General features: G+C 43.1%; 2 protein-coding genes across 2 annotated transcripts in view; one reads left to right on the top strand and one right to left on the bottom strand.

The window, feature by feature from the left end:
• Positions 1-229: 229 nt before the first annotated feature.
• LOC137598459 (cortexin-1-like) lies at positions 230-13,985 on the top strand. The gene is made up of 2 exons (XM_068318624.1): positions 230-347; positions 10,744-13,985. The coding sequence occupies exon 2, from the start codon at positions 11,638-11,640 to the stop codon at positions 12,016-12,018; it is 381 nt and encodes a 126-aa protein (XP_068174725.1). The 5' UTR covers positions 230-347; positions 10,744-11,637; the 3' UTR covers positions 12,019-13,985.
• fbn2b (fibrillin 2b) overlaps positions 13,294-16,341 on the bottom strand; it is a 60,088-nt gene continuing 57,040 nt past the window's right edge. The window contains exon 65 of the mRNA XM_068318623.1: positions 13,294-16,269. Within this exon, the coding sequence (XP_068174724.1) occupies positions 15,892-16,269 (378 nt within the window). The 3' untranslated portion in view covers positions 13,294-15,891. The remainder of the gene's footprint in view (positions 16,270-16,341) is intronic.

The following is a 16,341-nucleotide window of genomic DNA, read 5'->3' as shown; positions in this document are numbered from 1 at the left end:
AATAGCTGGTACTGATAATTGGAAGAATAAAACATTGCAAATATTTATATTAGGCTTTGAAATCGTGGTGTTTAATTTATGCTGGGTGTGATGATCCGTTGTGCTGTGTTGATGAGTTACTGTGATGCGGGCACCTTTGTGATTGGTTGTGCGCATACAGGGAGGCTGGTGTGGGTGGGGAGCTTTAAGGGCTCGCTGCTCGTCGTGCCCCCCCCCACCACCACCACCACCACCACCCACCCCCAGCTTTGCGACGCTCAGCAGCAACAGCAGCATCAGGAGGAGGAGAGGAGGAGACGAGCTCATCACAAAGTTTGAGGCTGCACGGAAAGAGAACATCTTATCAGGTTTGTGGAAAATGCCGCTTCTTTTCTGCAAACGCATCGCTTTAGATGCCCTTTTGAACGCAGCGCAATGACAGCAAGGAGGTTTGCCTCGGTCGGGGACAGGGCAGGTGATCGCGATGTGGGATCCGTGAGAGAATTAAAATGCATGTCGTGAAACGCTTTTTAATTAGTCTGGTACAAGTTTAAATCCTCAGTTTTGCTCTGCTGCATCAAAGTTGGGGCGCAGCCGCGTCTCCCCCAGTTGGACCTGATGGTAACGCACCGGCCAGTCAGCTGATTTCTGAGGAACAGCCTTTTTTATCTGACCTATAACCAGGAAAACTTCAAGTTTAAATGACAGCACTGAAGGAAACAACTTTTATTGTGATTTTCTTTCTTTATTTCTTTGTTTCTTTCTATATTTCTCTCTTTCTAACCCTAACCCTAACCCATAAAACTAAACATTAATTCTCTTTTTTTGAAAATGTGCAGCTACTATATCATGCTGATTGCTTGTGTCTGTTTAAAAAGGTAATGTCACACATATAGATTAACTGACTCGGTCACTGAAACATGTAACTTTGATTTCTTTGGACCCATGAAACCATACCGTATTATGGACCAATGTGCCATGAAATTACTATGACAATGGTTTTGTAGCAAGACAGAATTCTTCAGGAAATTGAATTATCATGCTGCAATAGGGGGCATGAACCCCCCCGTAGGTCATCACAGCACAGATTCATACATCATAAGCAGCTAGAAGCCGTATGCACATGACGTGAATTAATACAGAACTGTCAGGGTAAAATTAGATTTTCTGCATAATCTATTTTAGATGTGCTCCTTCAGGTTTTTAGTTGATGCTAATAGGGAAATCTGTCAGAGGACTGTGTTGACACTGAATTACACTTCAGGTGAGATTGACTCCTGTCAGTTACCGTGTAATTTGATCAGGTTCCTGGTCATTGAGGTGCAGGCTTTTAGCCTACCTCCACGTTGTCATGAATCCACCAGGGCTCTGAAATCAGGGTTCCGTAGCAGCCGGTGGATGCAACACTGACATCCTGATCATTTAGAATTACAACGACTCGGACAACTGTCCAATAACTAACCAAATCATTACAATTTTATTTATGAGCATGATAGTTTTTCTTATGTGGAATACAGGGGATGTCTTGATCTTCCTGAAACACAGTTGGAACTTTTACACCAAAATGTAAAGGCTACAAGTGAAGGGTAAGTGAAGTCAGTCAAGTGGCTGCAGGCTGGTATACAATTCTGAAGAAGGCAAACTGTGTTCAGGTCGCTGATGAATTCATGTGTTTTTTAAAAAAAATGCTGTTTAATGAAATATTGGCTTCAAGTTGAACACAATATCAACGTTTCTGAATATTGCTGGATGTTTACAATCCATATACAGACTTTCTGTGCAATGAGACAAAATGAGACATGCAGTATTTCCATATCAAAGAAGGGTTTTGAATTCCTAAATTAAGTTCTTGAAGTCCTTGAATTCATTAAAGTAAGTCATTGAGAAAACGGATAAATAAACATTGAAGTATAAGCAGCCAATCTGCATCTGCTGCTGGTTTCTCATAAATACGCAGCGCACTACGGTAATGCTGATCTGAGGGAAGCTGTCAGTGTCATCATGTAATGGGCTGTAATGAGAGGAAGGAGGTCGTAAAAGGAAAGAAAACCCAATTGGGTTTACCCTTAGAGCCTTTCTAACACCCCTGTCAGGATATACAGTATTACCTAAAGCACATTAGTGAATCAGCTTCTCCACCACACAACCGTCTCACTGTGTCACTGCCAGTCTCTTTTATTATGCTGATATCTAATATCTTTTGTTGCTTTATTGCATGGTTCACGTCTCATCGGAAAATTGAAGTCACTGCAATGTTACGCTGTACTTGTGGTCCGAAAAGAATTCACGTCTACATCTTGTCATTTCTCTGTAATGTCCCTAAAAACAGCGAAGTCACTGAGGGTGACTGATTGGGCTGTATAGGAGGTGGCGGCGCTTACAGGGTTGTAAACATCCTATTTGCCGCCTCCTGCTCACATGAACACTGGTAAGACGTGGCAGGTCATTCCTCTCTCAATAGCAGCCATCTCTGCTCTTAAATCTTGACAAGTGAGAATAAGCCAGTCCTCTGAGATGTAGCAGGTCTGACTTCCTGCACAGGATCCATCAAATATTTATTAATCCCTTAATCTATAGCCCTGATACAGTGCAGACTATTTAACATCCCAGCTGCAACTTCTTCTACAGAAGAGATGCAAATCAGTCACTGGAAAGAAATCTGCTGATGGACCATGAAGTAAATCCCTCCTTTATTCTTCTGGGTGTCCGTTTCCCGGTCAGCAAGGCTTTAACATCCCTCCACCTCTCGCAACCAGGAACTAATTAATCGATTGAGCTCTACAGAAAACCTTCACCTCAGTCAGGTGACATTTCTCTATCTGGATGATATCCTTTCCCATGCTTAATCTGAAGTTTAAGGGTTCAACCGGTGACTTCAATTGTCGCTGGGGATCAGAGCGCTGAGCAGCGTCCTGCTGAGTTGAGTTATTCCATCAGACTGTTTGAATCAGCACTTTGCCATCATTGGGTATTAAAAACTTATCTTTTTCTTTAAAGGTGGATCAGATGGGCTGGGGATCGGCCTCTGATATAATACTTTCACATTCATGGCCGTTGGCCAAGCTGTGATATTTGCATTGTCGACTGAGACGTATTGTTTTAGATCCTGGCTCACGATGGTGCGGTTGTTTTGGGTCTTTTTCTTTCCCATCTTTAGCAAAGTTTCTTTTCTTTAATGCTGACTCCAAGCCCTGCCACCTTGGGTTTAAGCAACTGTTGTGCATGCAGGCCATGTAATATATATGGCCTTCATCGCGGCTGGCACCGCCTCTGTCCCGATAGACTTGACAGAATGGTTCCCTGATGGAAGGAAAGTGCTGTCTTCTGATTTTAAGAATGCTGACACACACTCCTCCCACCTCATAAGCTCTGAAACTTTTTTTTTATTTATCTGTCACCCCCTCCATATGCATCAGATTGATGCTACCTGACCCTCCGTGCTCCCCGGGTAGCCACAGACCTCTGCTCTGTCTGAATGCAGACATGAATCACAGGCATTACTGTTCCTCGCTCTCGCTCTGGCTCCTCTCATCTTTTCCTTCTCTTACCTCATCTTTTAATGTGACTCCTCTCACCCCCCCACCCCCCCCAGTGCGTTGCACTGTTAGCTCTGTGACAGCAAGAGGGAGTCTTTTCAAGTGAAATTATAGGGGTTGGCTGTGTCTATGTCAACGTCTCCCACACTGTATTACACCGTATTTTCATCACCTCTGTTCTCGTTTTTCTGAATTAATGCAGAATGTTCTTTTATATAAAAGTTTCTTACTTTTACTTTCTGACTTAGTCGCCATAGTTGCCGTACATCCACCCACTGAGTCGTCTGAGTCGTCTCACTTGTGGGCCGGTAACCGTCTGTCCTCAACGTTTTGTGAATATTTTATGATTTATGAATTCAATGTTGGATTGACATTTATTCTCCTTGACTGGTAGGATGGAGGGGATTTTGGGGTAAAAAGGGGCGCACCTTTGAAATGGGGAGCAAGAGATGGCAGAGGGATTGATGCATGTGATGGTCAGATATGACAGAGTTGTTAAAGGTGGTGAACAGGGGAGGGAGGTGATTTCTTTGGCTGAATATCAGTGTGCCGTCAGTGAGATAGACGACCAGGGGCGACCAATATGTTTGTAGGGGTCTCTTGACCTGAGGTGCTTCATAATTGCAAGAAAAACTCACATTCAGAGTCCACAGGTTTATGACTGCATGAAATAAAATTTACAGATCAATGCACCTACAGGTTGTGCACAATAAATCTTTATATGTTATTGTCATTATTATTAACTGTGACATACCAGCATTATTGAACACAGCACAGCAGAATCAGTGACTATTATATATCATATTCTTCGACATCAAATAGAAGTCTACTGAAACGACGCCCTGAAATCATTTTAAATGGCTCCAAACATGGCTTACAAATGGCTGAAACACTTTGGCAATAGAAATATCCAGAGGCATTCAAACAGTACAAAGTTAAAAGGAAGAAATTACAGATTTTCTTGCTCAAGGCTTAAATTTGAGTTTGTAAATTTCGACAGGTCACTCTCAGATTCAGTTCTCTCGCTGTTGGACCACATGCTGTTCATTACAGTGTCATTTAAAATGCACATGAATGAGTATGTATGAAAGGAACTTTTAGTTTTACGTTACTTCAGCACTTTAGTCACTGTTTGTATACTGTAGAGTCGGGTTTTATATATTGTGCCTGTTGTCTTAAAGCTGATTCTGATTCCCCATCACTAAAATGAAATGACAGAAACTGAGATTCAGAATCTCTCAGTAGAAAAAACACAACCCAGGTGGGAGCAAAGAACAGCGTGGCGCCACACACAACCTGTCAAGGAGTGTTCTGCAGATTTCAACACACTACTGATCAGAGCTATCTCATATAGTTGTGCTTTAACAGTTGTGTTGCAGCTGGTCCGGCACCAGTTGCCCCACTGAGATGCAGGAGTGAATCCCTCAAAGCGTTCCCTTGGTAGTGGTTGGACAGCGCCGCGTGGGGCTGTCACGGAGAGCGACACAACCAGGAGAGAGGACGGAACAGATCTGAAATGAAATAGATTGAATTCTCTTCCTGCCTGGTGCCTGGAGTTCTGCTCCTTGTCTGACCCAATCAGAGGAGACTTGACACTGAGCTGCGGCATCTGGATCGTGACTCGTTACGTTTGGATGAAACAGAGAAGTTGTCTTTCTCAAAATGATGGCTAATTTAGAATTTCAAAATCTTTGAATATTGATGAAAAGGTAACCTTGAAATCCCTAAACATGCTGATAGAGCTGGACTGGTGATAAAATGATAGATTGTAGGCAGCCAGGAAGATGGAATTGCTCGACCGCATTCAGAATCACAAAGGGCTTGTTTTTCCCTTTGCTCCTTCATCTGTGTTCAGCCCCATTTGTCTTCCTCTCAATATCTCCATCCTTTGTTCATTTGTCCTAGTTCAGTACAAGTTTCTTTTTATGTCTATGTGAACAGTTCTCTACAGTTTCGGACCATTTTTCCTCTGTACAAGCTCCTGTCGGTAAGATTCATCCTTCAAACTGATGAGGAGTGAAGGGTGAAAAACTACACCTTAGGGATTTAAAAGTAAACTATTTTTTGTCTTCAAATTTGTTTGGTTAGTCTGAAAACAACAACCTCCATGAACTGTTCTGTCCTTCTTCTCCTATATTAGAGTGTTGTTGTGCTGACCAATGTCTTGTGGATGGAGCTCATAGGATTTCATTGGGGTAATGATCCTGATTTGGGGTTATTACACGTCATCAACTAGGGTGTGTCCCATGACCCGCTACAGTGGATAAAGCAGTTCGGAAGATAAATGAATAAATGAATTAGGGTGTGTGTTCTGTTATTGTTCCCAAAGCTACATGATGCTGATGTGGAGGCATAGTTTGTGAGTATTCATCTTGTTGGCATCTGTGTGAACTTCTTTTTGGATTGGATTTGTTGATAGAGAAGTACAGAGAAGGCCAGAGGGAGCTGCATTGTGTTTTTGTAGATCTGGAGAAAGCTGATGACAGGGTGCCCAGAGAGGAACTGTGGTATTGTATGAGGAAGTCTGGAGTGGCAGAGAAGTATGTTAGAGCGGTGCAGGACATGTATGAGGACTGTAAGACAGTGGCGACTACTCACTCTGTAGTTGCCACAACTCTGCACATCTGAAATACTTCTAATGGTGTTTAATCTTGGTTGTCAATCCTGTCATAAGGAGCGTTGCTTAAATCCCTTCTCAGAATGATTGCTCCGATGACCCCATGTATGGGCGGTAGACGTCAACTGTACTATCATCTCTGTGGTGTTGTCACTCTTCATTGTTTCCACCTCTCACAGCCCTGCTTGTCATTTACATGTTCTCTCATACACACAGTAGATTTACACCACGCTGCACGAAACCAATCAGGAAAGCAAAGGCTGTGTGTTTGAACAGCAAAACATTTAATTGCCCAACTTAATCATCATTACTGTGTGTGAGAGTCTGGCAGCCTGACAGGGCGATGGAGGAGCTGGCTGGCTGACCAGAGTGTGTAAAGAAATGTAAACTCACACATTTTGTCAGGTGACAAAAACACCTGGAGACCGTCTTCCTTCGTGTGTGAATCTCCTCCTTCACAGCGTGCACTTCAAAAACACTAGAAGCTCCACATGTAGGGGAAAGTTAATACTAGGAGGTTATTTGTTGTTGCACACACTGCTGAAGGTGACCTCGTCTCCATCATCCTCATTAGTCACAGACACACACCGTGTTTCATCTCCTCCAGGTGACGGTTGAAATCAAAAACAGTACAAAGAGTGTGAGGCGTAGCCCCCGTGGTGTGTTTGTGTTCCTCTGACTGTCTGGGGTTGGTTCTGTAAACTGATGCTGAAGGGGGGATTCCCGTTTGAGCTCATGCAAAGTCTTGTAAATTCCCTTTGCCTTTTCTTCAGGTCCACTTTGTCTTCATAAGCAGCAAATTGGAAAGAGTTAATTCAATTCCCAGCAGGCTGTGACTGAGACCGGGGAACATTTACCATCTCTCTCTTCTTTCTTTTGCTCTACCACTTGGCATTTTCCTTTCCCTCTCCCTGTCTCTCTTTCTCTCTTCTTTCTTGTCATTTCTAAAGTTTAATTACTATCAGAAACTGATAAATAATGATAAATCAAGGCTGCCTCTGTGCCGGACCCCATGGAGGCTGGTTTGGGTTTCCTGTCAGTTCTTATCGGGGGAGGACAGTGGTGTTGTGTGGCTTCCCTGTTGAAAAGGTCTTACCTGTTCTTGTAATAAGTGATGTGACCCTGAGAATGTCTGTGTGGATCAGAGACAAGTGAGAGTGAGAGGAAGACAGTATTGAACAGTGAACTCATTATTACCACCAGGTACCAGTGAAACGTGTGTGGCTCTGTACCAGAAACATGCTACAGATGTCAAATGTCCAGTGTGTGTTTGTTAGCTGGGGTTGTTGAATAGTAATCTAATAATACACAGCGACTATAAAACTCTTTTTTATTATTTGGAGTACCCATCCATACCATAAACCGGTGAAAACACATAAAATAGACTCATCATAAGACGACACAAGTAATTAACAAGTGTTCCTATTGCCCAATGGACACCCACGAAACGGATCATTTATCCATAATGATAAATAAAAATGTTTTTGGAATCCAAAATGTTGTCTTATAAGTCAAAGCGTGTGTGTGTGTGTGTGTGTGTGTGTGTGTGTGTGTGTGTGTGTGTGTGTGTGTGTGTGTGTTCGTGTGTGTGTATGAGTGAGAAAGAGAGAGAGGGAGAGACAGAAAAGAAATATGACACCACGGTCACCTGAGAAGTAACTTAATTATTTTCAGCTCTCTTCATTTCATTGACCTTGATGGGTTCTGTCAACAGAAGCTTGACTGAGATGCTAGAGGAAGTGTGTGTAGGTGTGAGTGTGTGTGCGTGTGCGTGTCTGTGTGTGTGTGTGTGTGTGTGTGTGTATGTGTGTGTGTGTGAGTGTGTTTCACTGTCTTCATGCAGTGTATAAATATTATAACCACTGCATTACTCTTTTTTCTTCTTTGTGTGTGCATGTGTGTGTGTGTGTTTGTGTGTGTGTCCATTTTAGAGCATTTTGATGAAGAGTGATGAGTGTTTGCTTCACTTCCTTCACTGCTGCTGGTGGAAGAGTAACGGTGTAGTTGAGATGGGAGTCTGACAGGATGATGCTTATGGACAGCTCTCTGTATGTGTGTGTGTGTGTGTGTGTGTGTGTGTGTGTGTGTGTGTGTGTGTGTGTGTGTGTGTGTGTGTGTGTGTGTGTGTGTGTGTGTGTGTCTGTGTGTGTGTGTGTGTGCGTATGTCCTGATGGAGGGTAACACTGGGTGGGAGATTTACCCAGCATGAAAAGCTGAGCAATCTCTTACTGTGCTCTCTACCTACAATGTTCACACACACACACACACACACACACACACACACACACACACACACACACACACACACACACACACACACACACACACACACACACACACACACACACATACACACACACACACATACACACACACACGCACGCACACACACTTGCCACTTACCGTTTTAAGGTTTCTTTTATAAGGTATTAAATAAAGTATCTTCCCATTTTTCCTTCCTTTTACTGAACCCTGTACACGTTTACACTCAGAGATGCTCACGACTGCAGCTAATAGCTGAAATAAATCAACATGTTCTGTGTAAGTAATGGAACAGTTGTTTTAGCACATGTTAAATTAGACTTTTTTGAAAGGAACATACACATTCTCTTTCACATTGTTAAATTCCTTCTGTCTGTCCTTCAGTCTATTTACTATCCTCAGCCTCTGTCGTTGATGGGCTGTGAGAGGTAATGGAGAAATGAATAATTAGAGGGTGGATGGGATCAGATGCGGAGGTGATGGTTGTACCTTTTAGTTTGTCCCTTCCACATTTGAAATGGAAATTATCCCTGCGTGTGGGTTGTGTTTGTAATGTTCCTGTTTGCACGGCCTGTTATGGGTTTTTTTTTGTGTTTCCACTTGTATTTTGGATTGGCATGTGTGTGAGAGTGTGTGCCAAATGTCACTTTGCTATGTGACAGATGAATGCATGTGTTTTGTGTGTGTGTGTGTGTGTTTTCTGTGTGGTTTGCCGTCAACCTAAATGATTTTAATATCAACCATTCAAGTGTGTATCTCTAACCAACTGTTGCGTTAAGGAACATTTATGTTTCAACCTAACCAGTTGCCATTAGCACTAGCTAAGTATCAATTGACATGATCTATAATGAGACTGAAAATATATTAATGAGCTGCAAGGATTTTGAAAAGATCCACATACATGTCAGATCTTCCGGTAGCTGATATTCGGTGCAGGCGTGTCAGTGTTCATTTTTAGAAATCTCCTTGAAAACTGTGTCAAGGTTATTCTCTCCCATTGCTCACACACACACACACACACACACACACACACACACACACACACACACACACACACACACACACACACACACACACACACACACACACACACACACACACACACACACACACACACACACACGAGTGTTTGAGTGCCACCTTCCAGGATGCCATTCTGCTGCCAGACGGTGCTCCAGCGACTCTGGAGACGGTGGCTGATGAAGCAGCAGATAGAAACCTTTACGAACCAGCGACAGAGAGAGAGAGACAGTTTATGAAAGAGTATCGCCTCCCTAGTTGGTGCCAGCAAACCTCTCTTGCCTCTCTTGCTGCTCCATCACCACCAGACCACGAGCTGCATTCATCCATCTCACCATCCTGGATCATTCTCCACCATCATCCTGTTTTCTGTCCATCTTACATTCCTATTTTTAGACATCCAATGAAGAGAGGGAGCAGCACTAGCAATAACCAAGCAGTGAGTCAGAGATGTTAAACATGCACTGTGGCGTTGATGCTGGGATGCGGTGGTGTGTAGTTCTGTCACACCGCCGGTCAGAGAACACACACACCAGCAGCAGAGACAACGGTGTGTGTGTGGAGTCCTGGTGTCACACCCTTTCACTGTGGCTGGGGAATAATCCTTCTCTACCCAAAGGTTGACTCATACAAGTTTTCATCGGACAGTAGAATAAAACATTGGACATTGGACAGCCAAAGATCTGTGGAAAGAAATAATCCATTATGCACAACACAAAGAGAAATGGTTTGTTTTAAATAATTATATTTTAAATGAGTCAGTAGGGATGAAAAAGCATTTTTGGGTTTGTGTCACATTCTGTTTCCAACCATTTGTCTCGTCCTTCTGTCTTCTTCTGCATCCTCTGTCTTTTGTCTCTCATAAGCACCCTCCTCCACACACACACACACACACACACACACACACACACACACACACACACACACACACACACACACACACTGCAGATCTCTTGATATCACATTTGTCTGAGCAAATAGCCCAGTCACCGCTCTATTCAGACTGGTTAGTGGGTAAACATGGACCGGTGTCGCGTTTCCACAGTGATTGGAAATCTGGTCGGCCGTAGGAGATGTGATTTTAGATTATTAATGAGGCTCCATAACACTTTGTCCATCATGTGAGCAAATTAATGGTGGGGGTGAACAAGTGAACGAATGTCCCTCTGTAACACTTTCTGATGGGGAAGTTGTGATGCTTCATTTTTAGCAGCTTGACTCTGTCCACGTTACATTTTGCCGATTAGCAGCCGTCGTTACAGATTTACTGTGGGTATTTTTGGGAATTATTTCCGTGTTTTTCCAACCAGCTGCCTCTTATTTTCACAGGTGGTCATTTGAAAGGAGCCGCCGATCCTCGTCCGACGACAGCGTGTCCAGCGATGAGATCCTGTCAGTCTTCTGCTGAAGACTGCTTAAACGACCGCATGAACAGATTCTGTTAGACCGCAGACAGAACTTGATGAAACCACTTTCCTTTATTACAATTTACCAGACACACAATCAGTGCTTTCTGAGTCGGTCTCTGCCTTTTGTTGCTGCTCAACTCGTCAAAAGAAGCTGCTGGTGAACATCCCAGCAAAATTTAAACACTTGACAGTTTTGAAATACCATGCTTCTCACTGACCTTCTGATCTAATTCTATACACACTAAACACACACCGGCTTACACCAGCTATACCCAGCTGGGTGTCAGAAGTCCATCACACATCAGAACCCTGACCTTCATTGCGATCGGGTCTGTGTGTGTTTGCATTAGCAGGAAGTAATGTCACCTCCTGTCTGCTCTGTTTGAGAGGGAGAGCCAGACTAATATTCTAAGAACATTCATGCTTGAGGGTTGGCCACTCAGATAAGAACAATTTTGTTTCTTCCTAAACATACATAATATTGAAAAGTATTTTGTCTGTCTGATTAGGGCCATGTCACCTTGACTGACCCAGATTTCACTAAACAAACTGTTGCATACTCAGTACAAATCATTCAGAGGCCAGATTATACACATCCTACCCAAATGTATGGACTCCTCTGACCTGGAGTCTGTTCTGCAGCCCTACTACTTGTTCTATACTTGTTAATCTAGGTAACCTAACTGATGTGAGTTGAGTACTCTTCATCTACCAAACAGGGTCAACAATTTAAAGCTTTAAAGCTGCCTTCTGTACAAGTTTTCTAATCAAACTCCCACTCTCTGGTCTGGTCTGTCCCACTCCACCGCTCCTCATGAACACCTTCCCTTCCTTCTCCACGCCTCCTCCCAACACGCAAACCATCCAGTCGGTGTGTAAGCCCTGTCTGCGGGCTCCTTGGAGGATGAACGATGTGCCCACCCTTGACTACGATTTGCTGCTGTCACCGGCCAGCGCTCCGCTCCCAGGCGGCCCTGGCGGCGTCAGCAGCAGCCCCCCTTTGGCCTTGGTTGGGGTGGACAATGAACAGCGCACTGCCTTTGCTTTTGTGGGTCTCCTTATGCTCTTCCTGGTCTTCCTGCTGGTCAGGTGCTTCAGGATCCTGCTGGACCCCTACAGCCGCATGCCTGCATCATCCTGGACTGACCACAAGGAGGGGTTGGAGAGGGGCCAGTTTGATTATGCACTGGTGTAGGGCGATGTGCAAAGAGAGGATGGAAAGGGGGATGTTTGACTGCACATAGACACAATCTTTATGAGTATCGGCTAATTTAGATGTGGGAATGTCCTGTATCAATGCCTAATGTTGTCAATGCACTCCAAGAAGGCTGTTTACCTGATGTTGAAATATTCCTCGTGTGTGTCACTGTATTGCAGCCTTGTACTGGTGTAACTATGTTGCTGCAGGACGCTACGTACCCTTAATAAGTCTTGTTGAACAACAAGCAGAGAACCGGAATCCCTGCAAGCTAAACACTCACCTAAACCCAGGTTTTAGAGCATGAAGGACAGAAATAATGAGCTGCACAGCTGCCTTAACCTAACCTACCCTACAAGTCCAACATGCTACCACATCACAGGGCTGGGTTTTCAAACCTTTACAAAACCAGGATTTTTTTTGGAAAGGCCACATTCACTGACAATATGATTTATAATCTTAAAGCTACATTTTTAGGCATAGGTGGAAGTTTAATGGCATTCACTCGTACGCAGAAACCCCTTTAATGAACGCTCATGTCCATCGCAAAGCATCCAGGAGCTGATCAACGAGCACAAATCCTCACATTTCCTTTAATTGTGGGCACTGATTCTGAAGCGGTTCCATATTTTCAGTTGCTTTTTGCGGCCTGAACAGGAAGCCTGCATCTCTATCAAATTTACATCAGTGTATGATTTGTGTGTTACTGTGTCTAGAACTGAAAAGCCATATTGAAGCTCTATAAAGTCTACTATTACTGCATATTCTGATTAATGTTCACTGGTTGTGTCCTTTGCTTTAGTCAGCCTGCCAAGTGTGGAGATGAAGCAACAGCAACCTAGAGGCAAAAGAAAGCTTTATTTTTCTATTCCTGACTCAAGTTTTGGAGTCTTCTTTTTTGCTATCTTTCCGCCTTCTTCCTCTTTCCGTATCAAATTTAGACTGTGGATTTTTTGAAGTAGTCTCTTCTGCTACGTCTTAGAGGGCAAAACAGGTAGCTTTGCTTTTGTGTGTTTTCTAATTGCATATTTTTCTGACTATCTGCTTTGTTTTTAATACACCGAGTTGAATCAGTGAGAAGAAAAAAAAAAGAAAAGAAATAAAATCCTCTTGAATTCCTCTTCTGAATTTCAAATGAAAGCTGGACTATGTGGGAAGTCCATTGTTTGTGTTGGAAATTGAATAAAAACAAGTACTTATCTGTCAGCTTGTGCCACTTTTGTTCACCATGGAATACAAACAGAAGAGAAAGGTAAAACCCGAGATACAACATTTAAAAATATAACCCACAATACTTTATTGCCATTAATGTCACTGGATGAAAGTTTACAATATTATGTGAATGAATTTAACAGACTGCCATTTGGTGTCATCGATCTTTGGTTATTTTGTCTCAGCACAAAGACAACGATTATTCAAGATATTAAATGATGTCCCGTGATGACTGATTGATTTACTGATCCTCAGCTAGTGGGCTGGATTGGACCGGATGATTGTCATTTCAGCTCTGAGCTGAACTCTAAGGTCAGGCTTACAGTGAACATTTCAACAAACAGGCTCCTTATTTTCTAGTATAAAGCAAGTATTTCAATGCAAGCAGATAATGATGACAAAACTGTTTCAAGTTTGACATGGAAGCTGAGATACAGTAAGAACACGCAACACACTGCCTTTTTTTAAACATAGTGGCAAACAAAAGAAACGTTACAAACTGACAATAAAGGTATAAAATATACAAAGGTTCCCCGGTTAGAGAAATGGTTATGTATCATAAACATTGCCTCGGTTGTGTAAAAAGCTCCGCAACCTTGACTGTTAAGAGATAAAGATTATTGTTCAGCACCATAGATACCAGCTGGAGGTCAAGTTTGAGTTGATCTGCGTAGTATTGTACAGACAGTGTAAGCATGTATTGAATAGACGACAGTTCCTTCTCTTTCTGACGTGTTCTGATTGACTTTTAATGACGGCTGATCTGATTTACGTTGCTTCGTTTTCTCCTCAAGCGAACATTTTCAACAGCAAAAAAAAAAAAGAAAAAAAAAAAAGAAGCCTTCCATCTTGGTTTTACTGTGAGTACTTGCTTTGGCTTTAAAAAAAAAAAAAATCTACATTTCACATAAAAATATACAATTAAATTTTCAAGAAGCATTTCGATAATATTGGTTTTTCAGCACTGAGACAATACAAAAGACAGACACACACAACAATAAATCCTAGCAAAAAAAAAAAGATATTTTTGCAATCCCGATTCAAGACTGCACTTTCTTTGTACAGAACGAGATGGTTTTATCTAGCACCTTTTTCCTCCTTGAGAGAAAAAAAAAAAATTATGTGAAGCTAAGATGATCTAGCAGAAATATGATTTTCTTTTTTCTTTTTTTTGTGCGAATTTTTGTGTTCGCCTGTGTGTTCCCTAACTAATGTTTAGTTACAGCTTAGGTAATATGAACATGTCATGTACATTTGAGGCTGTTAGTTTTGTCAGCTCTCTTTGTGTTGTAGATGAGACTCAGACCTCAGACATCAAGCTCACGGTCAAGTCAAAGAAGCCAGGCCTCCCGCCACCGGCTGTCAGCTGCGGCTCTGTTCTCCTAAATCATTTATGTTCAGGAGCAAAAATGCAGAAGCGGAAGACGCGACAAAACCCTGACAGCCGACGAGGGAAAGAGACTTTGGACTTTTGCTGAAAAAAAGCTGGCTTTCAGGTCCAGAATCAGTGCACCTGAAGTCTTAATCCCTACAAGGACAAATACAAACATGAGCATTATCTATCTTCTGTAAAGTCTACCAGCTACTAACTGTTGTATTCCCTGCTCTTGTTGGATGCCGAGCGACAATAGCACCCTCTTTTGCTTGAAAGTCTGCATCACAGCATGGTTTCAATACTCGGTGAGAAGCACTGAGGTAACCAAACATGACAGCACACACACACAAACGCACTAAATCCCTGCTTGCCGCTGCCCACAGACAGGACAAAAGTCAGTCACATCAGAGCAGAACACAGCTTGCTGTTTTCTCATCTGAAAACTGGTTGGCATCCAGATATAAAAGAGACCACTATGGACTAAAGAACCTGAAATGCTGTGTAAATGTCGCAGTCCTTCGTGTTAACATTAATCAAACAGCACAAATACATTAAATGACACTACAATACTGAGGGGCAGAAGTAATAAAACTTGATGCCCAGTGTTGTGATTTTTTTTTTTGTCGTTCTTTTTCTAACCAAGATTACAGAGAGGTAAGAAAGTCCTTGGACCACCATGATGGTACCAAACCCCTTATATTTAGATTTAATATCCTCCATTTGACAGTAAACAAAAAGGCATCACTTTAGATTCCACAATGAGATTAAATACTAACATATATGTGGTAAAAAGACAGTTTTGGCCTCTCTCAGCACTTCATTTCTTCAAAAAAAAAAAAAAAAGAAGCCTTTTATGTAATTTCTCATGTTGTTTCTTTACAGAAGTGCTTCATGGACTTGTGAACCATCTGCTGCCGCTGCTTCTTTACAAAGGGGATTGTGGTCCAAGCACTAGCGCACCTCTCTGCCCCCCCTCCTCCACTATCTCTCTTAGTGGAGAATGAGTGCTGAGTCAGGTGGATGGGGGTGGGGGGGGTGGTGGGCACGAGATGACACGTGAACATATAATAACATAAACATGAACAAGTGGTGGTAGAGTTGGGATGCTTGACTCAGTCTTTCAAAGCCCTTGATGACCCCGGCCCCTGTTGGTGGAGATGTTCCTGTGGGGGGGGGGGGGGTGGGGGTGGGGGTGGAGGGGAGACTTAGTGGACAAAAGGGCAAGTTAGAACTCAAAGGCTTTAGGAATGAGTCTCGAACAGGATTGCTAGCACACTCTGAGCTCAGTGCAAGTGGATGTTGAGCTTGATGCGCAGGGCGTCTCCTATCTCCCCCTGTAGGTAGTCAGTGTCGTGTTGCTCCTCCAGCTGGTGCAGTCTCCGGGGCCCAAACAGCCGCAGGCTGGCAATCTCTAGCCGGTAGATTCCTGGGAGAGGTGGCCTCTTGCCGAGTCGGAGCACGCTCTTTCCATCGTGGCGCTCCAACAGGCGGAAGTGTTCGTTCTTGTTGCCGTGGGTGATGACGTAACGTACGTGGTTCTCCAAGGGCTGCAGGGCTGGAAGAAGCTCAAGTAGAGGCTCCTTGTTGAGCAGCGAGGACAAAGACAGGTTCATGGGGATGAAGTCTTGGGTGTCCACGCTGGCCATGCTCACTGCTGAATTCTTTGAGGATGAAGACAGAGGAACAGAGGTGAGACCATTTTCTAAAGTGACCCAGACCTGACAGGAAAACTT

This window comes from Antennarius striatus, chromosome 7 (assembly GCF_040054535.1).
Source record: "Antennarius striatus isolate MH-2024 chromosome 7, ASM4005453v1, whole genome shotgun sequence".
NCBI classification, from domain to species: domain Eukaryota; kingdom Metazoa; phylum Chordata; class Actinopteri; order Lophiiformes; family Antennariidae; genus Antennarius; species Antennarius striatus.
The sequence above is the reverse complement of the archived record's forward strand: the minus strand, read 5'-3'. Positions and strand labels throughout refer to the sequence as shown.

Coding starts and splice junctions, on each gene's coding strand:
- LOC137598459 (XM_068318624.1), top strand. CDS start 11,638: ATGAACACCTTCCCTTCCTTCTCCACGCCTCCTCCCAACACGCAAACC.